Below are 26676 nucleotides of genomic sequence, written 5' to 3'. Positions count from 1 at the left end.
GGGATTAAGAGCCCAACCCTGTGGTCTGCGCCATGCCTCCGCAGCGTGGACCACAGTCGCAAACGTGCTGTAAGGCACGTTTGTGGGGCTTACCACTGGGCTTCCACCAGAGGTGGCTCAGCTCTGGCTGCCGCTGAGCCACCGCCCGGTGGGCGCCCGTGTTCCGCAGCTCAGCGGTACCTGCGACCACCAGGCTGCGGAACGGGGAATGGGTGTGTTCCTGGGGGCGGGGAGAGGCATTCTGTGGAGGGGGGAGGCATGGTCGGGAGCATTCCCGGGGGTGGGGGAGAAGCGGGTCTGTGGAGCCGAGCTCCACAGGATCCAGGGCGCTCGGGTAGGGCTGCTCGCCCTACACGAGCACCTTCATTTTAGCGGCAACCAAACAGTCGTCGCTAAAGTGAGTAGTCACATTGCGGGACTGCTTCCCTTACGAATGTCCCCTTCTCCTGAGGAGCCGGTGGGAGCCCTTTGTGGAGCCGCTGGGTCCCGCAGTTCCGGGCAGCTCAGGATTGGGCTCAGCTCAGCTCCGAAGTGTAACCTTCTGCACTCTATTACCAACTGTAAACCGGCACTCTGTTAGTGAACCACTGTCCTTCCTCTTTAGCATTTAGTGTTCTTTAGGAGCATAGAGTCTCTATGGCATACTGGTCTGAAGTTGCAAGGGATGTTAGTGCCAGATGTAAATGCCATGTACAAGAGGCTATTGTAACACACCAGCTTTCAAGACTCCCTACCCTAATTATAATGGAGCAAATAATGCTGAGATAATAATGATTTCTTCTGTTCATGAAACTCAATAACACTCAAAATTATCTGGCTTCCCAAAAACAAAAGTTAGAAGACCACCAGACTAAAACAAACAACTTGATCTGCATCCACCTTGACCTTATTAAATGTAAACTGACTTTTAATGATCTCCAATTAAAATTCCAGCCTCAAATAATCCCAGGCAGTTCTTTCTTCTTTTGTAACAATTTTATGGCTTTATAAAAAACTACAGATAATGAATGGATCGTTGGTCCAATCATGCTCCTTTGTTCTTTTTCTTTAATCAGCAACTGGCAATTTTATGTATGTGTTTGTTTTTATGTGGAGGGGGGAAAATGGTAGGAGTGGTTATACACTGTGTATGGTGATTTAACTTTATGAAGGAAGACAGGGTATGTGATTAAAGTATTTTTGTCCTGCTGTCCTCCCTTCTAGAAAGGGAGGAGTACAGATGTGGTGTACAGGTGGTATCAAAGTAGACCCTGAGCATATAACAGACTTCTCCAAATGCTTTTATACTGACTCCAGGCCAGTGCTTTCCAAATGTTTTAGCACTATGACCCGCTTCGTTGGCCACATCAGCTGGGTAGCGCCTCAGAATGCCTCACTTTCGGCCCTCAGCAGGTGCCATAAATGCTATTCAGCCCACTATATGAAATGTGTTTGATGCCCCTGGCTTAATCCTTTACTACATTTCTCAGCTCAAAATCACCTTTCCCAATCTATTTTTTTAGCCATGTAAGGGAAAGATATGATGACTCCTCATCTCCCATCCACCATAGGTGGAAAACCAGCTTGGAGAGAATAATTTGAAAAATGAATGTACTAGGCAGCCTCTTCCCCACTCAGCTTTTTGTTCCATTCAAGCAGCTCAATTTTTCTGTCAGTGAAGGAAACGCCACTTTCAGATTCAGAAGACAACCTTGATATCAAATACGGAAAATTTCACAGCAATTTTTTTGAGTGCATACCTCTCTAAGTATACAAACATGGACAAGGAAGGACACGTTTCTCATCTCTCTGTCAAACTTGTCACCACACCACAGTGCTTTGCAGAAAGAAATGTACTTCGTGCACTTGATTCAAACATATTTCATCCCTTTGGGGTATAAGGGTCAAAGCAAAAGTTATAGACATATATGGTGTGGTGAAAAATGACAGAATACTCCTGAGCCTTGGGGTTTTTCCCCACTCCCTAATCAGCAAAGAAGAGTATCTTGAGACAGAAAAATCACCAGTATCTCCTCCTCTACATCTTTTTAAGCTTATTGGTGTGCTTCTGGTTGTACTCAGATATACTTCTTGCCCAGCACATAAACATTATGGGCTCCAGCTTTCAAAACATACTATATAAATGGAGAAGGAAAGCTGAAACAAAAAGTTGGTACCATGATTTCAGTTTTGCATTTACTTAAACTCATCCGTTTCTCTTTCCAAATCAATGCATGAGTTTTATCAGGCCAAAGCAGTCCCTATCTATGTTTGTCTAGACATCAAGCAGACTTTCAAATTCCAGAAATAGTGAGAATCAGCAGCCAGGCCCAGTGTCCACACATGGCGTCTTCAAAGTGCGGCCATGGGTCCAACACCCTGGCTGGGCCCACTGCTGACTGTCATATACTCTCAGGCCCTCCGGGAAAGATTGGGCTGCCATCTTTCTACCACGTTGTCATTGTCCTAGGTGTCATCATTCTGAGGTCTTTTGGGGGGAAAAGTGACAGCCTAACCCACAAAACGTATTGGCAGATGCCAATGGAGGCCACCACTTTATTCCCACTGTACCTTAGAACTAGAGGTGTAACGCACTGCCCTGGCATCCAGGGCAATGACATCACAACATAACTTCCAAGTTCTCCTCAGAGGAAGGAGTACTCGCTGTGACAGCTTTGTGCCCCCTGTTCCATCTCCTGAGGAGGCTCCCCTTTGAAGGAGAAGGGGACGCAAAGCCACCAGCACCTCCTCCATAACTTGGGCAGAGCCTGAGGGGCAGTCATATGGCTGCCCTTGGAGTAGCATCCAGGGTTGGTTCCTCTCAGACACCACCTTAGTGATGCCTCTGCTTGGAACAGTGCCATGGTTGGGGAAGAATTGGCAAGATAAGTCCCCTCACAACTTTAGGGCAGTCCACAGATGTAGTAGAGGGCCCCGTCAGAGGAGATTTCTCAAGAGCCCTTCAAACCTGGTGCAGGCCCTTTTGGTCCTTGACCTTTCCGTTTATAAAAGGTATTATTACTACACTAAAACCATACTAAATCATTACACAAACTGGAAAGGAGCACACGTTAACTGGCGCCTCATTGCTTGTAAGATGCTGTTCAGGCACAGCATTACCATTTAACATTTTTACTACTCCAGTTAAAGCAGCTTCCTTTGAAGCAACTTCCAGAGGAATGAGTGGAATACGCACATTGCTTTTGAAACCTGTATACTGGAAATAGGCAGTTACGCTGTGCAGACAGAAAAACGTATCACTTGAGATTATTATGCTCCATTAGATCACATTTACCAGTATGAATTTATTATTGCAGTCAAAGTCTCTGCTGTATGTGGCACAGTTGATGAAAATGGTTGCTCCACTTTATTCTGTTTGCCTGAAAGCGGCTCCCCTCACAGCTTCCTGGCACTTTAACACAAGTGAAATTTTTCTGAGGCATCCATCCGGAGGCCGTTACATGATGTGTAATTTTAGTTCAGATCCGAGGTGTGGGCAAAAGAAGTAGGGGGACTGCATTGCTCCTTTTACTATCCCTTACATCAGTGGTATTCAGACTGGGGTGTCGCGACAGCCCAGCCTGAGGGCCCTGGCCTCTGCCCCCTTAAGAGGCGGTGGCATGGCGGAAGGCAGCGGGGGTAGGGGGGAAGGCAGCAACATGATCCCCAGGATCACGCCGCTCAGGGGGGCTGCAGGAACTGGGTTGCACTCACCAGTCCCTGCAGCATTGTCCTGGGGTTACAGGGAGCCCTGCACAAGCACCTGCAGGGCTCTCCAGCTGGTTCGAAGTGAAAATAGAGCGATCGCACTCCACTTCCACAAAACCGGACTGGTGCAGGGACTGGTGAGTGCATCCCAGTGCCTGCAGCCTCCCTGAGCGGCACAATCCTGGGGATCTCATCGCTGTCTTCCCCCTGCCCCTGCTGCCCCCCCCGCCCCCGCCAGGACTTACTGCACTTTTCAATCTCCTGGAGAGTTTGAAAACCGCAGCCTTGTGACAGAACGGCATCCTCTGCTTTTTAACACAAACTTTATCAAACAAATGTTCTCCTGCCCCCCCCCCACAGCACAATAAAATGCTGCACACTTGTGTGTTCTAGTTTGAAGTGTGCGTGAAGAGGTATTGGAGACAATTTGGGGCTGTGGTGTGCACGCGCCAACCTTTAGTTGTGGCCCTTGGGTCAACAGTGAAAGGGAATCACTGCTATTTTTTTTTTTACTTGAACCTGGTGAGTCCAGTTAATAAAAGGGCTGACCATTGCTGGATTTTGAAACCTGTTTCAACCATTCTGTGTCCATGGGACATCCCATGTTCCGTGGGAGTCAGGGCAGTCAGACCTTGATGCAAGGGACTCACACATTTTTGCTTACCTGCTAAATCAACTTACTGCACAATCCTAGGCAGGTTTGCTCAAAAGCAAATACCACTTAAATTTACTCCCAGGAAAGTGTGCACAGGATTGCATCTTCAGTCGCCTTAGGCAACTCTGGATCTCTTGGTCTAACCCTCCTCACTTGGTTATTGGGGAAATAAAATAAGAACATGAAGCTGCTTTGTGTACATTTTGATTCTGTGAATGGTTTTTCGCCCAATGCATGAATGCGCACGTGCTTGTTTTTAAAGGACGAAAACACTGTTCTTTTTGTCTTTCAGTGCATAGTTTGGGACTGGGATTCCAATGGCAAGCATGACTTCATTGGAGAATTTAGTTCAACGTTCAAGGAGATGCTCGCAGCAATGGAAGGGAGACAGGTAGGCTCAGGTGAATGCATGAGTTTGGAAGTGACAGTGTGAAAATATTCAACATTCTCCATCTGTGACCAATTTTCTCAATGCAAGATGCTTGTGCATGCCTTGTCATGTGGTTTCCTTTATTCCAGTGATGTACACATTCGAGGCAACATTTTTCTAGGTACTGAGGAAGGTTTCTCAGCTTGGACCGACCACGCTTTGAGCGTACATCAGGAAACGTAGATTTGTATATCATTAGTTGGGAAAATAAAGTGTTTCCAGGCAGCCTAGTCTTTTTACAACTTGACATTCCGAAACCATTCAAATTGTAGAACAAAAAGCCCAGTGTGATTCAGTTGGTAGACTGTTGGACTAAACCTGTGGAGTCCTGAGTTCTAATTCCAACAGACAGCCCAACCCTGAGCTTCCCAGAGTGCAGGGCTGCAGTGGCACAAAAAATGGCTGCCGCTGCATCCTGAGCACAACCTGGGCAGTACCAGTGGCTCTTCAGTAGAAAGGGACTTTCATCCCCTTCCCCCAGGTAAGGCAAGTAGCCCCACAATGGGGCTACTCGATTCTACGCTGACCCAAAGGTCAGTGTGGAATCAAGAGCCTCTGTGTCAGGCCAGTGGCCCAGCATGGAGGCTCAAGATCCAGTGGAGCTTTGCTATTCACGATCTGTCAGTGACTGGACCAGCACATGTGGTAAGACATATCATGAAGAACACTTGTATAGCCAAGTGCTCTACTCATGACCTCTGTCACATCTGTTTCAGCCCTGAAAGATATCCCACCCTAATTAGTACAAATATATTATGTTTTTGAGGCTAATTCTTTTAGAAAATGTATACATGTTGTTCTTCCACCCACTGACCCTTTTGTTTGGCATTTATGCTGTGCTCAAATGTCACCAGTGGTTTCAATAGGCACTAGAGCTGAACTACATTTTAATTGGCATCTCTGAGCAAACTTCTTTTACCTCCCTGGGTAGTTGACCTCCCACTTCAGAGGGTTCAACTTATTAGCAACCATTAGATCCAGAAAGCTGTCAGTTTGCTTCTGGGAAGGATATTAACATTTCTGATCCAGCATGCATGTCATTGTACGTTTTCTGCAGTAGCAACATTGATGCATTATGGGAGAAAAAGCTACTGGTCTTTTCCCTTCTCTTCCCTTGGTCCCCCCCCCCCCAGAAGAAAAACAACTGGATAAGGATTAATGTTGGGAAGCTTTAGGAACTTCTTATCCAGCATTCTTACTCATGCCACATGAGTGAACTGAGATCATATTTCTATGCATTCCCCATGGCCTGCTGCACGACAACATAATGCAATGCAGTGAAGAGCTGCTCACTGAGATCAGGGGAAAGGGGAGACACGTACACAATATCTTTGCAGTCTTTTAAATACAGGTGTCCCCCATATCTGCAGATCCAGTATCCGTGATTCCATGGTTCTCTGTGGGTCCTAGTGCACCCCCCTGTACCCAATACCTTCATTTTTCTACACAGGAACATGACATGCAGGCAGGCAGCCTGCACCCTAGAGGGACCCAACCAGAATGTTAACAGGAAGCAGGTGCTGTCCTGCGTCCTGTTAATGTTCGATTAGTCTCCGCCCTCTAGTGTGCAGAATCCCTGCCTACATGTTGCATTTCTATGCTAAGCAAGGTGCTGTATTAAGCAAGAAAATAAAAGAAAGTCAAATAATGAAAAGCAAAATGGGGGTGTATTGTACCGTGATTTTTATAAGCTTCCCCATATCCATGGTTTCCGTATCCATGGGGAGGAACCCCCACAGATATGGGGGACACCCTTACTAGTCCAGCCCATCCACTACCTCTAATTCAGCAATGTGTTCTAAGTAAATCATTAGATCCAGATGGCAGTCTCCTTTGGCAGCCACACCAAAAAGAGCCAGGGAAGAGAAGCAAGTTGTGCCATTAATGAATGAGTGTACAGTGCTTTCTGAGGCATTTTCTCTGTTGTTATACCCCCAGCTGTGATAAATCCAATCCCGTCTTAATGACCCAAATTGGCTTCTAACAACAGCCAAGCATTTAAAGCCTAGCAAACACTGAATTAGCAATTCATTCATCATTTCACTTCTGGGTAGAGGCTTTATTGACGCAAACTTCAATTGATGACAGTTGTTGGATGTGATAAATGATGTCACATATTTTAGGCTCAGAGTGTCATTTCTCAAGATTATGTTGTATTGGACCATTCACTTTCATTGATGGTAGTAAGAAAATTGAGCTTTGACTGTGTTTTTCAACTTAAAAAGTACAAAACATACAGCCTGTTTTTTTAAAAAAAAAAAAAACTTGCTGGCATTTTCTAAGGAAAATGATTAGCCCATAACAATTATCAGGTGTGTTTTTTGTTTGTTTTTTGTTTGGTTTGCAACAATTCTGTACAACAGATTACATAAGAGATAGTGCTAGGTTTATACCTAGCCTGTCCTGTTCTTGAAATGGGGCTCCGTGAGTATAAACAGCATAGCTAGCCAGCCTTGCACTGCAGGTTGAAGTCGCAGAACCTTGGAGAGCTCCAAGAGACCAACTTGCTCCAACAAGATCCACAGGTGGACTGAGTTTTTTTTTTTTTTTTAAGACAGATCTTCAATTCAAGCAAACTAACCCTTCCATACTCTGGCTCCCTGCCTGGAGAAGGTTAAAGTAGCAGCCACCTAGCCTAGAGTGTTGTGCTTCTCTTCCACTTCATCACAACTCTTCCGATCCATTGTGGGCCCTGGTGTGCAAACTTGGGAAGAAGAAGAGGGTTCTTGGCATTGACAGGGCCAGATCTTCAAGGAGCTCAGGCTCAGATTTAGATGGCGCTGCCTCTGGGGCCTTCAGCTCTATGGCCTCAGGTGTTGGGTGCTCTGGCTCTAGAGACTGCTAACTAGCAGGCTCAGGTTCCAGCCAGGTGTCAGTGCCTGAAACAAGATATAGATCTGATTCTTTCAACCTGGTTGCTCCCCACTGCTTATGTTTGGTTTCTGAGCTACTGCTTAGTGTAGGAGTCATGATGTCACCAAGTCATAGTTTGGCCTTATGTGAGCGAGCCTTGGGCTACTGAACATGGTCTCCTCTTCTTGCTTGAAAGGAGAGCTGAAATCATATTTTGCTGATTTAGGTGTAACGGGAAACCATGGTTTGCCATGAACTCAGAAACTCTGAGGGAGTACATGAGCCCAAACCTTGCTCATGTCACATCATACCATTGTTTGTATTGCCTGTGAAATGAGCCAGGGATGTGCCCCTGAGCATCAGTGAACTTCATGGTTGAGCATGTGATTGATTTGGACATGCATCTCCTTGGTTGAAGTCAAATACTCCATCCAGCATTTGATACTGCATTTGAAGAGGAATTGCCGTTTGGTTTTGGCATCTGTAACATTTTCTTTCTTTCCCCAAAACCTAAACAAAATCAAACAGTTAATGCTGCTATTTTTGTTAAAGTAATACACTTGCACACATGCACACAAATTGTGCCCACGTTTTGATGAAAAAAAAAAATTTGAAAGCCAATCATGGGTCCCAAGGAAATTCCTCTGTTCAGCTGAAGAGAACTAGAGGGATTTCAAAAATAGCCTTGAAAAAAAGATGCACCTGGGCAATTAGCAAGGGGAATATTATGTAACCAACAAATCTGTCTCTGTAGCTGGAAAAAAAATAATAATTAAGGGAAAGTTGAGAAAACCTCTTCAATTTGCAATCTCAGTGGAAATTTCCAGAAGATGAGGACATTATCTAAATTGACTTGTTTATGATTTGTTGGTTGGAGTTGTTCACCTGGGGAATCTTAGCCCACCCCATCTGCGTCAGTCATTTTGTGGTCATACAGGTCTGCTTCTAAGTGCACAGACGTAACACAAAGCCACATGAATTCCCCATCAAATGTTCATTGAACCAGGTGGAAAACACTCTAGTCACGGTTTGGACAAGGGGCAAGAACTATCTCAGGTGCATGGAAAAACGAACTGGGTTAAAATATCCATATGAAAATTGCAATTGGATAATCATAAAAACTGTGTGAAAAAGTGAGGTTTCTTTTGACATCTCATGACAGAATACTAGACAAAGAGGGGCTCAAAAGGGGTTCCTTATGCATCCCTATTTCTCAGTATCTTTTCATAACAGATCCAGAGATAAAGTGATTTCCTGCAAGTTTTAGATCTGGTCTAAACTAGTGTTCTTCAACCTGTGGGGTCACAAAGCCCCATTTGGAACCCCACGGTAACCTTTCAAAGCCTGTGCAAGAGAGGACTTCGATCCAATCCAATTATGGTACTGCCTTATCTAAACTGAGTTCTTGATAGAATCCTGTTTAGCCTTGTGGTCTTCTCCTTCGAAAGCCAGTCGTCATCAGGCTGCTACCCTCTCAGGGTTGTTGTGAAGACACAAAAGGTAGGGGAAACGTAGTGGGTGGGGCAGGGGTGGGTAGATTAGGTCCAGGGAAGGGGCGAAGGATCAGTGGTGGGTCCCCAGTCTCATGTATTTATTTATTTATTTATTGGAGCCATGGTGGGAAAAAAAGATTGAAGACCACTGGTTTAAACAATACAAATGCCTTGCAATTACTTTTTTTCCCCATGGGATTGGGTCACAGTAAAGTTGAGGTAGATTTCTGAGGTGAAACCAGGAGAAAATCTTATGTGATGAGTTAAAGCATCCTCAATGTAATGTGAATTATTTACAAGGTGAGGAGAATCATTTAGACTAGGTTTTAAGCAGAAAGCACAATACAAAAGCTCTAGAACTCCAACAGGGTCAGAGGCTGCAGACAATTGTCAACCATTTCTGTACACACTGAGACCATTGACTCAGTACTCAGTGGGTACAGTGAGGCCACTCACAGTGAGTCCTCAGTTGAGGCCACTGCCATAATGGTCCTACTCCTGGCAATAGAAGATCTCATTTCTCATACGAGTATATGGAAAAGGGCCTGGTCTGCTAAACATAAACTGTGCAAGGTGATAAGAAAGAGGTGGTCCTTGGGATATGTGAATGTTGGGCCATGAAGGGCTTTAAACCAGCACCTTGCATGGGGCTCAGTAGCAAATAGGCTGCCAAATTACATTCGAATTCAGAAGTCAACTTGTGACATTTTTACCAACCAGTCTTAAAAGCTCAACGGGAATCAAAGTGATTTTATTTTTAAATGTAACACCTCCCTCACCAGATCGCAAGGGCTCTTTGAAAGACTTTCAGTCATTTAACTACAGTAAAAACTGCTGCTGTATTGAGCAACTTGAAACATTTGTTTGAGATTACCAACCTGTTTCACAATGGCAAACTTTACCTAAAAGGGAATCATCTTTCCAAGGATACTAGCAGTCATATGTTTAGTAGCAAAAGAACTTTGTAGCAAACACCTTACTATTGATCTGACAGGGCTCCCACTTCTCTTTATGTTCTTGGATTTATCATTGAGCAAGTTATAAAGTTCCCATGGTTGCAAGGAATCTTTAGATCAGAATGCATTTCTATGTTACCTTTGGGGTTGCCAGTTTGCCAAAAATATGGGTTGCAGTGGTTAATCTCAAACCATATTCAGGGCACCACTAGGCCCAACCCCTTACCACCAAGCTTCACCCTAGCACCATCTTCCCCCCCCCCCACCCAATCTCCAAAGGTTGGCAGCCTCATGGCATGAATAGGCCTCATCTTAAAACATCACCAGGCCCCACTCAATATTGTGATACATTGAAGAAAGACGTTGATGTTTGAAGAACAAGCATAGATGCATCTGAAAAGAGGGATTAAAAGCTCTGGGAAGCTCTTTGTAGTTAACAGCAGATAATGTCGAAGTACTAAGATTCCACTCTAAAAATTGCAGGGTTGAATTTTGGAATAGAAGGGCAAAGCTCCAAGGAGTCGCAGTTCAAAGGATGTTTACGTGTAGCCAGATTTGAGTTATTAGGTTTGGATAATTCAGATTTGTTTCCCACCTACATTCTAGAAAATCACCATGGGGGGGGGGAGGGATGACTTTGAACAGAGTACTGTAGAGATCAAGGGGGGAAAGTTGTTGGAAAAATTCCCAGGAACATGTGCTCTGGTATCTGCCTGTTACTTCGGCTGGAAAAATAATTTCATGAGATGAATAATTGAGCTCCAAGGCTAATTGAAGAGAATTCAACTGCCTGTGCAACACACAGTTCGGAAATATTGGTCTTATTAAGTTTCTCTAGTTATTAGTTCTGTTGCCAGACTCCAAGATGACAGAATTGAAAATTCTGATGAAGAGTTCATTTTAACCTTTGGTGGGCACAAGGTACTCAGACACAATCGTGTAGTGGTAAATTATGAAGCATAGGAGCATATTGTGACACCATTCCCCATTAAGAGTGGTGCCATGCCCCATTAAGAGTATATAAGAAAAAAAAATCAATTTTAATATTTTCCTGAGAGTGAACATGCAATTAAAAAAATCCCAAAATAATTATAAAAAGGTGTATGTTACTTATTACTAGCAGTGCTTTTTAAAATTAATGTAACATGCATACATGGAAGGAAAACAATCATGTTTAGGGACCTAGTGTAATGGCCAATGGTGCAACTATATAATTGGGTAGTGAAAGGAAAACAGGGATGAATGTGCACAAAATTGACATGGGGCCCAATCCTATCCAATATTCCAGTGCCACTGCAGCCATGCCAATGGGGCGTGCTCTGCATTCTGTGGTAGGGAGGCAGTCGCAGAGGCATCCTTAAGGTATGGGAACATTTGTTTGTTTATCTCGCGGTTACATTGCAGTTGCACCAGTGCTGGAAAGATGGATAGGATTCGGTCCTAAAGCACTCTAAAATAGAAAACGGGGTTCAAACTGGGTCTAGCTGCATTGAAAAGAGTCTCATCAGTCTCTCTGACTTTTTTACACTTTGTGACTCTAGTGGATTCCATTGTATGCATGCACACCACACCGTTTCATAAAGAAAGAGTGAGCTATCCTCCTCATTGTCAAATAATGTTCCATGCTCTCAGTGATATTGCATAGATTTCTCTGCTGCCATATTGTAGTGTCTTTACTGCAGTATGCTTGATTTTGTGATGATGACGTTTGTAATTACTGTCATTTTATGGTCTATGTGCCACCTTGAGTATTATTGCTGTGAAAGACAAAAGGAAAGATACATATATTTTAAATCAATAAAATATCAGGACATTCCCCAGCCTTTAAAAAGATGGGGCAACACAACTTCCTCTGTACAGCCTGTAGCCATCCTAAAGCAGTGGTTCCCAAACTGTGGGTCGGGACCCACTGGTGGATCATGACCTGATATTTGATGGGTCACCAAAGGATGATGGAAAGATCAGATAACTGCCTCAAACCCTAAGGCCAGTGGTGTTTAAACTGGGGCGTCGCAACGCCCCAGCCTGAGGGTCCTGGTCCCTTTCCCCTTAAGGGGTGGGGGCAGCCAGGAGGCAGGGAGGAGGCAGTGGCGCAATCCCAAGGATTGCACCACTCAGGGGGGCTGCAGGGGCTTGGTGCACTTGCCCAAGCCCCCTGCAGCCCCCCGGGGATGCGGGGAGCCCTGTGCAAACTTTGGCAGGGCTCCCCGGTTCATGGAAAGTGACAGCGGCACGATCGCGCCCCGCTCCGCTAAACCAGAAGCAGTGTGCAATCCCCCCACTTCCTCTTTTGACCGGTCTGCAGGGACTGGGGTGCACCCTCCAGTCCCTACAGCAGCCATCACTGGCTGCAGGGAGCCAGGCACGAGCACCTGCAGGGCTCCTCGGGTCAGGGAATGTGAGAGTGGGGTGATCTTAGGGGGAACTTACTGTGGGATTCAAACTCCCTGCGAGTTTGAAAACCGCAGCTTAAGAGTATTGAAAAATCAGTTACTGTAGCTGCAAATTACCTTACAAAGAGCTCAGTTCCTACTATAGCTGCTAACTGCCCTGCTAGGAGCTGAGCTCCTACAGTTTGCAAGCATGTGTAAATATAGGTAAAATTTGAGGGTCTTTTTTCTGGTTATTATTACTTATAAATAAATAAATAAAATAAATTTCTTGATCTCTTTTAAATTTCTTTTAAAAGTCTTGTAAACCTAGGTAGGTTTTGATAGAGTATTGTTTTGAAAAGTGGGTCCTGGTGCTAGAAAGTTTGGGAACCACAGTCCTAGAGCTTCCGTATGTGAACTAGAACAATAGGATTAGAGCACCTATCAAAATAAAATAAGACTGACGATAGTGTTTTGTTTTATTTTAAGAGCTAATAGAAGGGGTTGAGTTACACAACATTTATGCTGTTACAGTCCTATCAGCTTTGTTTCACAAATCCCTTTCAAAGCACTTTTTTTTTTTGCATCAAACAGGGTTCATTTCTAAATTTCCAAGGAAGCACAGTTGTCAGTGTAAATTGTTACTTTTAAGTATTTTTTTGACTCTAGTTTTAATGGTTCTACCCCAGCGTAAATGGTTGATTATTTATCCTCCAGGAAAGATTTTCAAACCTATTAAACAGCATAACACAGATTAATAGCTTGTAGACGCAGGCAAGACCTGTAATGGATTACAGGCACTGAAGTGTGATAATAGCCATGTAGTATAAATTCTGTACATAGGGATAGTTGACTGAAAAATATATTTATATTGACTTAAATGATACGCTGTAGACCTAAAAGCAAGTCATGTTGACTTAACTGGTTTGGGCAGTGAAAACCTCATAACTATGTATCATTATAAAAAGCTTCTCTGGTCTTATTGGATTACATTTCAAACTCAATTTCTTTCTCAGGGGCTCAGCGGCATGCATAAAATTGACATTCTCACACAAACGCCTTGTAATTAGTGATCTCATCATCCACTTGCTTTTGTTAAGTAATGGTACTAAAGCAGCTTAGTCAATATAGTTAAATTGCAAGGTGCTAGAAGCCTTGGACCAAGAACTCTGGCAGCCAGACCTACAACTCTGTAAAACTGTAGCAGCTTGACAGAAGATTGGGCCAACTGGCCTATTGCACTTGAGTGTCACCCAATGTAGCTAACCAGATGGAGGTACTACAGCTCACTGGTTCAGCTGTTGCCAGGGGAAACTACGGGCCAGTGGGATTTCATCTGAAACTGTAAAGCAGTCCTGCTGGCCAGCTTCCTCAGGGTAAGCAGCTTCAGAAGAAAGTCTTTATTCACCCAACATATAATTAACTTATAGAATTTGCTACTACCAGATGTACCAATGACCAGTGGCTTAGATGGTGCTATGTATTATTGATTCATTTCCCACATTTTTTAAACTTCTCTCCACATTTCTCTCCAAAGAGCTGGGAGTGATGTACACATTTCCTTCCCTCCATTTGTGCTGACATCAACCCCATGAGGTGGGTGAGGTTGAGAGAGAGTGGCCAACCCAAGGTCACCAAGGAAGCTTCGTGGCTGGGCAGGGATTTGAAACTAGATCTTCCAGGTCTCAGTCCAACACCAGAACCACTACACCATATTATTATTATTATTATTATTATTATTATTATTATTATTATTATTATTAGCTTCTGAGTAAGCATGCATAAGATTTGGCTCTTAAAGTATTAAAACTAATAAAAGAGTAGTCATACTGGTTAGTTCCATCAACAGTTATTAGCCATGTTAAATGAAACTGCTGTATACTTCTGAATACCAATGATTGAGAGCGCACAGTGGCAATGGCTCTTGCCTCCATGTTCAGTTGACCTCTGAAGGCAGAACGCAGCGGTAGATGGACACTTGATTTGGTCCTCCAAGGATCTCCTGTTACAACTGCTCCAAGTTATTTTAATATTTAAGCTGCCAGACCAATTGCTCCAGAGTTCTATACTGAGCAACAGATTTGCTCCATCACCTAGAGGCAACAAACCTACAACTACCAGATGTTGGACGCAAGCAACTGGGGATGACTTATGGCTATCTCTATCATGCCCTGCTTGTGAACTTCCAGATGCTTCCAGGGGCATCTGGCTGGTCACAGAATGTTAGATTGGATAGACCTTTAACCTGCAACTCTGCTCCACAGTGCAGTCCAAACCACTTTTTGCATGCATAAGCATTTTAAGTTATGTGATGTATTTTTGCATAAGCACTATTTATTCAACTTTAGAAACATTTGGATATTGACATGGGGCTATTTGCATAAGACCCTAATTAGGGCTAATCCCTTCCTGATAACTTGGTGTCAGTGCCAGCCCAAGGCCTCCTGACATGGTAAGAAACAAATGCTGCCCTCCTTACTAGATGACTTAACAACTTCTGCTCCTCCCACCCTTCAACATTCCCACTCAGCACTATCCTCCCCTGCACAATTTCTCTACCTCTCTGCACCCATAACTTTCCAATCCAGGGAGCGGAAAGAAGAGGAGCAACAGCAGAGGCAAAAAGATGAGCACACCCCCACCAATCTGCTGCCTGAAGCAACCGCTTCAGTGCCCAACCCAGAGGAATGCGTGCTGGCTCACCACTGGTGTGCACTGCCACAAACGTGCCATAAGGCACTTCCGGCACCAGTGCCAGAGCTGACCTAGCACAAGCTGATGCTGGGTCAATGCCGGTTGGAGGCTGGCAGTCTGCCACCCGGCACTTGCTCAGAGTGCCAGGCGGCAGAGAGCTGAGTGGGGGGTGGGGGTGGGGGGAGGCATTCTAAAGCAGAAGGAGGGTGGGGAGATGGCATGGTGGGGGAAGGGAGTGGGGCAGGAGGGGGGTGGGACATGCAGAGCTCAGCTCCACCTGATCCAAAGCCCTGTGCCGGGCCAGCTAAATAGCTGACGTGGAGGTAAGAAGCCCCATCACCGGGCTGAGGAGCCACTGCCAGCTGCCCAATGCACTAAGGATGCTGCGGCAGCCATTTTGGTACTGCAGCAGCCCGGCATGCTGGGCACCTCAGGACTGGGCTGCCCATCAGCCTCACAGATGGGCCAGTCCTGCCTGGTGTTTGTGGGGAAGTGGGGTAGTTTATTTCCTTTGCTTTTTGCTCTTCCCATTCTCTAAATGTGCCTTTTGCTTTGGACTATTTCATGTGCCTTTCAATTTCATTGCAGAGAGCACGTTATGCAACTGGAGTTAATTATTCAGCTTCTGATACGAAATGGCTTTCATGCTGTGACTTGTGTTTTCACAGGTACAGTGGGAGTGCATAAACCCAAAATATAAAGTAAAGAAGAAGAATTACAAGAACTCTGGCATTGTCATTCTTAACCTGTGCAAGGTGCGGTCATTTAAACAGTGTTTCTCGCGCTAAAACTGGAAGTTTATTTTTTTCCTGAAAATGCAAGGTGCCAAACTGAGAAACGTCCGCGTAATGTGGCTTGTTTCCCATATGTATTCAGACGCATATCTTTTGTACAGTAAGTATGAAAGCCAGTATGTCTGGCTTTCTTAATTAGTGACGTAGGATGAAAACAGGCATAGAAACTTGACAGAAAGAAAACTGGTTTTTATTGTATGCTCGTCATTCTATTGCTTCGGTTGGCCTGAGATTACTCATCAAACGATCTTAATTGAAAAATACGGTTGAAATAAAACATGATGTTCTCTTAAACCTGCGGTTTTCAAACCCTCCCGGACTTTGAAACCCACAGTAAGTCCTTGCGGGGGGTGGTAGCAGGGGCGAGGGGAAGGCAGCAACGCAATCCCTAGGATCGTGCTGCTCAGGGGGGCTGCAGGGACTGGGATGCACTCACCATTTCCTGCAGCAGCCTTCCTGGGGTGCGGAGAGCCCTGTGCAAGCATCTGCAGGGCTCCCCAGGTCATCAAAAGTGAAAGTGGAGCAATCGCACGCCACTTCCGGTTTAGTGGACACGGGGCGCAATCCCTCCACTTTTACTTTGGAAGTATCGGGGAGCCCTGCAGATAGTCAGGCAGGGCTCCCCACACCCCGAGGAGGCTGCAGGAGTCTCTGGTAAGTGCAGCCAAGCCCCTGCAGCTCCCTGAGCGGTGCGATCCCGGGGATCGTGCCGCTGCCTCCTCCCCGCCTTCTGGCTGGCCCCGCCCCTTAAGGGGAAAGAGGCCAGGACCCTCAGGCTGGGGTGTTGCGACACCCCAAGTCTGAAAACCTCTGTCTTAAACCATTTCTGCCTAACGTTACGCAACAGCAATCAAATGTGTATACCTATGGGTTGGGCAGAAATGGGTTAAGTACATTTCTCTTAAAAGGGATGTGGCCTACCTAACAGTCGCTGCTCATATTTATTTCTAGGGGGCAATAGCATAGTCAGACGGGGTGGTGCAGTAAGTACTGCAGGCAATGCAATGCGCCATGTAAACAGCCCCTCCCACTTGCCATCAGAGTCATACTGGGCAGCAATGGTAGCACGTTGCTGTTGCTGCCCAGTAAGGCTCTGATGGCGAGTGGGAGGGGCCTGTTACACAGTGCATTGAGGCACCTTCAGTATTTACCGCACGAGCCCCCTCCAGCTGTGCTACTGCTAGGGGGTTTGTTGCAAGAGATCCTCTCAGTGGAATGTGCTCCTAGCTTTTAGAAGCCTAATTATTAGTTATTTCAATATAGAAAGAACATAACGTAGTCTCTGAAATTCAACTGGTGATACGAAGGACTGGTGAAATACAAGTACCTGTGAACGGGTTATCATTAGTAAGGAGATGGTTCTGAGTGAATAACTAACATTGCACAATGTCCTCTAGCTTGCTGTGTTTTTGCTAAGCACAAGAGGGATTTTGCACTGAAAGCAGAGACAATTCCCAGTGCCCTTTGACTTCAGTACTATTTTGCACCTCTTGGCTTTCTCTGGAAAATGTAGGATGCCAAATCTGGGCAGTTTTGGCAAACCTGTGCTGATATCTTGTTGTTTTCCACTTTCTCTAATGCCCCTTAATTCATTTTTTTTAATGTGGGGCTAATGGATGACCTATAGCATATTTATTTACATGATTTTTTTCTTGTTATCCTGAAGTTACCATGTAACAGGCCATTGGTGGTCATTCTCTTTGCTCATGACATACCTGTATCCAGCAGCATCAAATAGGGGAAATGGGAGCGTTCAGATGTACGCATGCCAATAGCATAGTTTGGTAGTGTTGTTTTTTTATGTGTCATTGCTGGGAACAACAAGCCTGTTTCAGTGATAACACGTTGACTCAGCTCAGCAACTCATGGGATTGTGTTACCCTTCATCTCTCTGTAAGATCTGTTCCATTATTCTCAGCAATGGCATTGAGAATAATGCCATTCTCTCTCCTTCATACAGACACAAAGATTGTGGGGACGGGGGACGGTTGATTGCCTTTGCTTTTTACTCTTACTGTTCTCTAAATGTGTCTTCTTCAAAAGAGCACCTTACCATGTAATGCTTGAGAAAGTACTTAACAATATGCCATTTTTGATCGGAGTTTCCTGGCTCTCCTACTTCCAGATTCACAAGATGCATTCATTCTTAGACTACATCATGGGTGGCTGCCAAATACAGTTTACAGTAAGTGTTTTCTTTGTGTTTCTAATTGGAAAGGTTGTGAAGACGGAAGCCTTTCATAATACTATATATATATATATATATATATATATATATATATATATATATATATATTAAGCGTGTGACATGTGGGATGAATCAGACACAAATCGTACCATATTTTTCTGTACATCATGCTTCACAATGCATTTCCTGTAGCTCACAGGAGAGACTAAAAATATTTATTTTAAAAAAAAACACCATTTGTTTGTGTTTATCTCTTTTTCATTCATATGGCATGTTTTACATGCCAGAACTTGCATCAGTCATGATTTTGCTCAACTATAACTTGAGAGCAAGCCAAAACTTTGCTGATAAACAGAAATGTGTCCGTGGACTGTGAATTACATGTTCCCCAAAGATTTACCAGAATAACCTGTTGTGAAATCATATCAGTCTGCACCTAAAGGGTTATTATCACTAAGGCCATCCTGAAATGGCATAAACCATTTGTTGGTCTTGCAAACCTATTAAATAGCAATGTGTTCGTGCCCATGGCTTGAATCCAATTTAGCCATGCTCTTGAGCATGTGCAGTGGAATGTTTGACATCTTTATTTTTAGAGGCACATTCTCATGCCATTTCATACACTGCTTTTTCAAACATTCCTCCATTGCAAATGAGATTTTCCATGCAACTTGAGAGCTTACTGTTCAAGAAACACAAATGTAAATCTCCCTTGGGCACATGAAACTAGTCGTGCATTTTCTTGGATATAGCTCCATGCTTTCACAATGTTTTCCCAGTGGGTACCCATCAGAGTGTACCCACCCTAGTGTACAATGTCTAGCCATCCAGTAGGAAAAAAGTGTGTGGAAATTTTTACTTTCCTTTCCAAGGCCAAGATTCATTTGGGGGAAGGGGTGTTCTGTGTCATTTTTTTTGGAGAACTCTTGAACTTGGAATTCCATTCTCATCAGTCATCATGATTAGGAGATTCTTCAGGGAATGGATCTGATCATCCCCTGTTGGGCCAGTGTCAGAGTCAACATTGCTGGGCAGCTGCTGAGGGCCTGCTGCTGATTCCTGAGGCAGCCCATCTACATAGCTGAGGTTGTTTGGAAAAGAATGTGAGAAATCAGATGGCAACTGGTTCACAAAAACATGCATCATTGGTCCAACAAAACAAGGAGCAGATGTTCTTATGGAAAAAATACAACAAAATACATTGTGGCTCGAAGCACTCAATATTAATATAATTAACAGCCCAATCCTATCTCTGCTCCACAGAGGGATGCAGCAGTGCCAAAATGGCCTCCGTTACACCCTGTACAGGAAGGAGGTCACCAACAAGCACCTCAGGGTAAGGGAACATTCGTTCCCTTGCCCCGGATATGTCCCAGCACCCACAATGGGGCTACTCGGGCTTGCACCAGCAAAATACATGACACTAATCCAAGTAGCCCTATGTCGGGAAATCAGGCCCAGGAAGGTGGAAAAGACACAACAGAGGCCTCTGCCATTGTTCCTGCCCTCCTCCAGAAGATCCATCTCCCTCTCTGCCCTCCCCATCCATTATAACCCTTCCTTGCTTCTATTCTGCCCTCCCCTCACCACTCCAGTAGCCTGTGGAGACCTTACCTTTTGCAGAGAGTGCGGGCTGCTGCGGGCCTTTGTGTCAGCACCACAGACCTCCACAATGCAGCAACTGCCTTTTGGCACATTTGTGACAGCATGCGTTCTCGTCCCGTCAGCGGCTGGCATTGGATTCCATAATATTAATAATAATATTAATCACTGTGCACACTTACTTGGGAGTAATTCCCATTGACTTCATGGGTCTTATTTTGAAATAAATATGCTATGTCCCATTGAAGCTAGTGACAGCATAACCTTTTCAAGGTGGAAGAAATCTGATAGGATTCCAATGTTATATCTTCAACAAAACTTGGTAGAAAATCCACCCAACACTGCCCACCTTTGACAAAGTTTTTTATTTGGCTTTTCATCCCTTATGATCCAACCAACTGCAATTCTGACTATCGGGCACAAGATGGAATGCAGAATACAATTTCCCACCTTATTGTCAGCCAAAGAGTAGCGCTTGACCATCCTGCAACACCTTCAAAGAATAACGGAGAATCTTCATCAATAACCAATCTCTGTCTTCTTTTCCACCATGTGCATCTGTAATCAGGATCTGATTATGATTAGCAGATTATCAACCTGATAATGAGGCTGGCGTATATGGTTTTTGTCTGTGGAGAGGAGATGACCTAAAGACAAAGCCATAGATTCAATTCTCTGCTCCTATGAAACACCCTGAGACCCTGAGCCAGTTACTCCTACTCACCCTAACCTATCTAGTGAGGAAGAATAATGTGTCCTGCCCCAAGTTCCTTAGAAGAAGGGCAAGAGATAAATGCAATCAATTAATTTAGCATCACCACCATGTGGTTGAAAGGTAGACTGCAACACTATTGAAACTTGAGTAGATTTCAATTCCAATCGAAATATTGGCAAAAATTATCAATGGAAAGGGCAGGTTGTTTTTTGAAAATAAATTGACAAATAAACAGAAGCTGTTTTGACCATCATGAATTGAAACCAATGGAACAAGTGAGTCACAGCTCCTCTTGTTTTCAAAGGAATTTAATCACAATTACCTTTAGTTGAATTGGGGGCCATCCTCTGTGCAGATGCATCTCTCTCTCTCCCCCCCCCATGCATGTGTGTTTAAAAAAAACAATTATTGCAAGAGTTTTTGCAATAGCCAGATAAGAAAATAGTCCCCATCATTTGGTAGGATTCTTAGATTAAGGACCAGCTTTTGTACTGACAGTATTTCTGAGAACACAGGTGCAGAGTTCTGAAGTTACACGGAACTCAACCCACTCTCTTTTTGTTTTCGAATTAATTACGTTTCCATTGAGTTCAAGCAGCATGTAGACAATACGATGCAGCTGTGATCTGAAAGGCCGTTTGATAGGGGAGGGAAGCTAAGATGCTAAGCATGGGTTTGTGAACAAAAAGCTATGGTATGATGTACCTGCTAATTTGAAGAGATAATGAGGGCTTTTGTAGCCTCACGCTGTGCGTTCGGAAGATGCTCTGCACATCCTTTGTAAGCACATCATCTTTGGCGAGAAAGAAAATCTCCGATAAATAAAAGCAAACTTTTGGTCCCTTTCAACACCATTTTAATAGACCCTATAATCAAGCTATCTCTCTAAGGGCAGTATGTGATGTGAAAATTGCAAACATGAGCCCGGCTAAATTGCTTCCAGACTGACCAGGGCCATCACATGACAAACTCATTTGAGCATTATCAGTAAAAGAAAAAGCATTCCAAAGTTCACCCTGCTCTTAGTGGGGTGGAAATTTGTGGCAAGTTCTAGCATAGCTCTCCTGAGTACAACAGAAATATATGTGAAATAATTAACATCCCAATCCTGTGCATGTCTACGCAGAAGTAAGTCCCATTAGAGTCAATGGGGCTTACTCCCAGGAAAGTGTGGATAGGATTGGGCTGTCAGTCAGCAGTCTCCAAACCAAAGCCAGTTCAATCCCAGGATCACCCATCCGGGCATGGTGTAATGGCGGCAAAGGCTTTCCATTCTGGCTGCAGTCTCCAATTTTTGCAGCATATCTTTTCAGAAACTTGCACTGGGCAGCAAGGCTCTGTGCCCCAATTTCCTGGGGAAGCAGCTGCCTGGCATGCGTTTCTGCAAAGATTGGCTCTAAAAACTGGAGGTTGCGGCACAGAATGGAAAGCCTTCACCGCTGTCTCATAAGAACATAAGAAGAGCCCCACTGGATCAGACCAAAGACCCAGTGGTCCAGCTTCCTATATCTCACAGTGGCCCATCAGATGCCACAGGGAGCCTCACCCCAGACAGGTAATCTTGGGATACCAGATCCAACCCGCAGGCTGGAGTTTGGAGGCGCCTGAACTAAATGAAAGGGGAGCTGCGTTGCCCATAAAGCTAACATGTGAACATAGTCTTAACCAGTGTAGTGATACATTCTGAAGTGCAGGGGCATATCATCATAACACACACCCTTGTGGCCACACCCCATTAAAAATATTAAAAAAAAAAAATTGGGCCACATCCTGTTAGGAATATAAAAAAAAGAAAAATCAAGCTTACACTTCTTCATTAGAACGTCTTCTACTCCTGTCACTTATTTGCACTTTGTAACTAATTATACTTCATTGAATAATCCAGCTCATATCATCCCAAACTCTTGTTAAAACAAATATATAAAAATTGAAAAATGGAAATTTTTAAAACAAAAAACTTCAAATAAAAGTAAATGGTATATTAGAGAACTAGCCTACCCATGTTAACTCAGAAGTTAGTCACACTGTGTTCAACAGGACTTAGTCCCAAGGAAGTTTACATTGGAATGCAGTCTTTACGCAACATGAGCTAGATACTATCTCTCATGCAGCCAGGGGAAAGATGGTGGCCTAGACACATTTGCCCATAGGTAAATTTCTCAGTTTGCCTCCTACTGAGTCGGATACCTTTTCTCAACAAAGATCCTTTGAAAAAAGCTTCAAAGGCAGCACCTGAGCACACTTGCTGATGACATCACCACTCCTGCTGTGGGACAAGTCATGGAACTCCACTTCTCCCTGCTTTCCTTCAACTACAGCCCTGATCTTAAATTGAAAAATATCTTAGAGCAGTGGTTCTCAAACTGGTGGGTTGCGACCCACCAGTTCATGTAAAGGAAGTTGCAAAACCCGCTGCAAAACGGAAGTGCTTTGCGCCTGGTTTCTCCTAATGTTCCAAGCCTCAGAGAGCACTGTGCAGGGCTGCGCAGGGCTTCCCGCACCTCCTGCAGCCTGCTGCAGCCCTACCTTCTGAAAGTAAGTCACAAGCACCCCCACGCAACCCCCTTAGCAGCAAGATCCTGGGGTTCGCGTCGCTGCCCTAGCCCCTCCCACACAAAGACTTATTGAGGGAGTAAAGCTCCCTCATAGTTTGAGAACCATTGTCTTAGAGGGTTGCAGGTACTTGGTGCAATATTATTTTAACAGCAGGCAAGGGAACATTCAGATGGTGTCTTTCCATTCTTTCCAGTTACAGAATTCTGTTGCAGCCTTCACCCCATATCTCCTCCTAAGTGAGACTATTAAAAAAACAAAGGAACTTCTTTTGAAGAAGTTCTTAGTTGAAAAGGTTGCTGTAGATTGTGTCACCCTCAATCATTTTTGAACAGCACAATATGCACTGATTATTATCTAAATACACCAGATGTTCATAGATGTTCATCTATGTAGCAGTATGTCAGTGTGAGCCTACCTAGGTTGGCAATTTGAATTTGAGATTCATCTATAAACCTCTTATTATCTGGACACATGCAAAACCCATCTTGCCTTTTTGCTAAATAAGATTCTATTATGTTAATACAAAAAGGACATTTAACATCATGTCGGTTTGAAAAGAGAGTGCAAGGTAAATTGATCATTTTATTAACAAGATCAATACCTTGCCCTAGTATATGGAAAAACAAATAAATAAAATCAGCGCTTTGAAATGAGCCTAGTATCTGGTTATACTGAAATAATATTCTTCCTGCAGCTGATTCTGGCCAGCAGCATCTGAAATTTTGGAGATCTAGTACGGGTATGTTCCCATACCCATGAGGGTTCCGTTCCAGAACCCCCTGCGGTTAGTCAAAAAAACCCCGTAGTCCAGGGACCACCCTCACCTCCAGAGGGGCTTCAGAGCCCTGCGGAGAGTGAGGACATCCATCCCCTGCCTTTGCCAAACTCAGACCAAGCTCAACAGCTCAAATAACATGACTTCTGGTTTCACAGAGAAACCAGAAGTGACATTTTCAATACTTTATAAGGCATTGGGAGACCTGGGGAAGCCCTCCAGCAGAGCTCCTCTTGCCTCCACAGGGGGCGCAGGGCCCCCTGTAGTTTGATTTGTCAGTAGTAATGAGGTCACTGAACTACCAGGAAAATTTTAGCTGCAGCAAGTGCTATTTATGTTAGATGGAGTGCTAGATGGAGCATTTCCTGACGGCATACCCAAGTATCCACAAACTGTTATCCCCCGCGTAACCACATTCCATTGATGGCTCATCATGGCCATCTTGTTCTCACTGAAAATCATCTCTTCTCTTTCCTCCTATTCCTTCCAGCTGATATTTTGATTATCCCCTGGAAATTAGTTGGCTCTTAGTACACAAATATATGACTTCATTTGCCCCACTCCACTGTTGAATGTCCATTGTTAATATATTCATGGGATCATCCAGTTTATCTTGGTTCCCTGGGTCTCCATGTTGAAGAAATCCCATTTTTAGTGAACTAGAAAATATTGAAGGACTTTCCAGAAACAGACACCATGTGTTCTAAAAAGTTAGGTAAAACTTGTTTGCTGCCAGATGTTTCTCATGTCTCAAAAAAAAAAAAAAGAGGGCATGGTGTAGCAAAATCTGTTTGAAGGTCAACGTTTCATTCTTTTCCTCCTGGCTCACCTTCATGCTCTCTCCCATCTGTAAAAGAAGAGAGGAACAGTTAATTATCACATGAAATTATTTGCTTACAGAAAGTGCAGTACCAATTATTATTTTACAGCAATCATAATTGCTGTAGGAGGTCTGGCTCTGTTGGTAGAGCTGCCACCTTGTATGCCTGAAGATCTGAGGCTGCCAGTTTGAAACAACCGGAAGTATTCGAGAACTGACGACACGCTGATATACTGATGAGCTGACCCTCGGTGGCAGAGAGGAGTTGCCGTCAAGTGGAGCGTGGGAGGTGAAGGGCCAGAGAGAGGCCAGACCGGGAGTTCTATGAAAGACTAGAACTATTCAATTGTAAAAATCCCTATGGGGGTTTAGAACAGCCTGCCTATGTAAACCGCCTTGGTTTAAAGTCTGAGAAGAAATCTGACGACCAAAGAAAGGCGGTTTACATAGGCAGGCTGTTCTAAAGGGATGCAGTTGACTAGTAGGATTTAGGAATTCTTAGGAAACTAGGTGACCTACTGCTGGGGCCCAGTAGTTCTGCTCTGAAGGTGCAAGTTTCATGTTCCCATGTTGGTGCTTTTGGAGAAGACCTCGGCTGCATTTCTACTACAGCTTTAAACTACTGTAGTGGTTTCTTTAGACCAAAGAAAGGCGGTATATAAATACCTGCATAAATACAAATAAATATAATAAAGTTTAAGCAGTAAGAATGAAATGAATGTAGGCTTTTGACACTGCCTGCAGTTTAAATTTATGCATATATATATAGCATAAATGGTGTAGAGCATTTTAATTTTGGTGTAGAGCAAATCTTTGGTGTAGAGCATTTTAATTTTGCAGTGTCTTTGTGTTAGACAGATGTGCGGACCTGAAAGCACCTGAGTATAGGAGATTAAATTAGGCTCTGATTACGTAGAACTTATAATTAGATAAATGAACATTGTTGTATAATTGGAAGAGGCTGTTGTTTCATTTGGTTTTACCATGATACATTTTGCTGAAACAAATAAGACCCAAATGTAATTTTATTCAAATATGTTTAGATTTGGTGGCATTAACAGTTTGTGTTGAAACTGTTGAGAGAGAAGACAGACCCAGGTTTCCAGGGGGTCCGGCCATGTCAAAACAAACTATACAGTACAGAACAAATTTATTACAAAATTTGGGTACCTCAATCAATCTCAGTCTATTCAGGGCTGTGTTTCCACTACAGCTTTAATCCACTTTCAATGCAGTTCTATTCTCCCATTGCATTGTGAAGACTGTAGTTGTTAAAGGTAGCTTGCAGATTCCTTAACAAACTTTCCTCATAATGCATTGGGGAAATAGAAGTGCACTGAAAGTGGTTTAAAGCTGTAGTAGAAATGCAGCCGAGGTCTTCTCCAAAAGCACCAACATGGGAACATGAAACTTGCACCTTCAGAGCAGAACTACTGGGCCCCAGCAGTAGGTCACCTAGTTTCCTAAGAATTCCTAAATCCTACTAGTCAACTGCATCCCTTCTTCTAGTTTAAGGTGGATGTAGAACATATGGCACTGGATCAAGTCTACATGTGTTTTGACATTGTTTGAAGGTGAAATTAGCAGTATGGAGTACAAATATAAGTCTGGAGCACAGAGGAGGAAAGGAAATGAAAAGAAAAACTAAAAAAAAAAAGCCAATTCAATTTCAACAACCTTTAATGGCATAGCAAAAAAGAAAAAGAAAAAAAAGCCAAGCAAGCTTATTTCACCTGGGCTTTGTTTCAAATTCTTCAAATAGTATTGAAGGAAATAATGAAAGCCAGTCCTTGGATGCCCCTGCATCATTATTAGAAGAAAAAGCAAATGAAGAGGACTTTGCTGAGGTAGAAGAAAAGAAAAACAGTAGAACTACTCAAAGTAAGGATGTCAGAGGATAGTGAGGATGACAGAAAGCCCTCTCGGCTTTCAGAAAGCCAAGATCAGTATTCTTCAATCTCGGGATCATGACTCCATTGGAGTCGTGAAGCCTCTGTTGTGGGTCACAGCAACTTATGGGAATGAAAAAGGTTGAAGACCACTGGATTAGAGCAGCACCAGGTAAAGGGGGAGGCATCTGGTGAAC

The 26676-nt window shown here is 43.9% G+C and overlaps 1 protein-coding gene across 1 annotated transcript in view; it reads left to right on the top strand.

The window, feature by feature from the left end:
- CPNE4 (copine 4) overlaps positions 1 to 26676 on the top strand; it is a 136884-nt gene that overhangs the window by 90994 nt on the left and 19214 nt on the right. Inside the window, exons 7-9 of the mRNA XM_066627186.1 lie at positions 4635 to 4733; positions 15809 to 15895; positions 18060 to 18119. Coding sequence (XP_066483283.1) covers positions 4635 to 4733; positions 15809 to 15895; positions 18060 to 18119 — 246 coding nt within the window. The remainder of the gene's footprint in view (positions 1 to 4634; positions 4734 to 15808; positions 15896 to 18059; positions 18120 to 26676) is intronic.

The sequence above is a fragment of the Tiliqua scincoides genome, chromosome 5 (genome assembly GCF_035046505.1).
Source record: "Tiliqua scincoides isolate rTilSci1 chromosome 5, rTilSci1.hap2, whole genome shotgun sequence".
NCBI classification, from domain to species: Eukaryota; Metazoa; Chordata; class Lepidosauria; order Squamata; family Scincidae; genus Tiliqua; species Tiliqua scincoides.
This window is presented reverse-complemented; position numbering and strand designations above follow the sequence as displayed.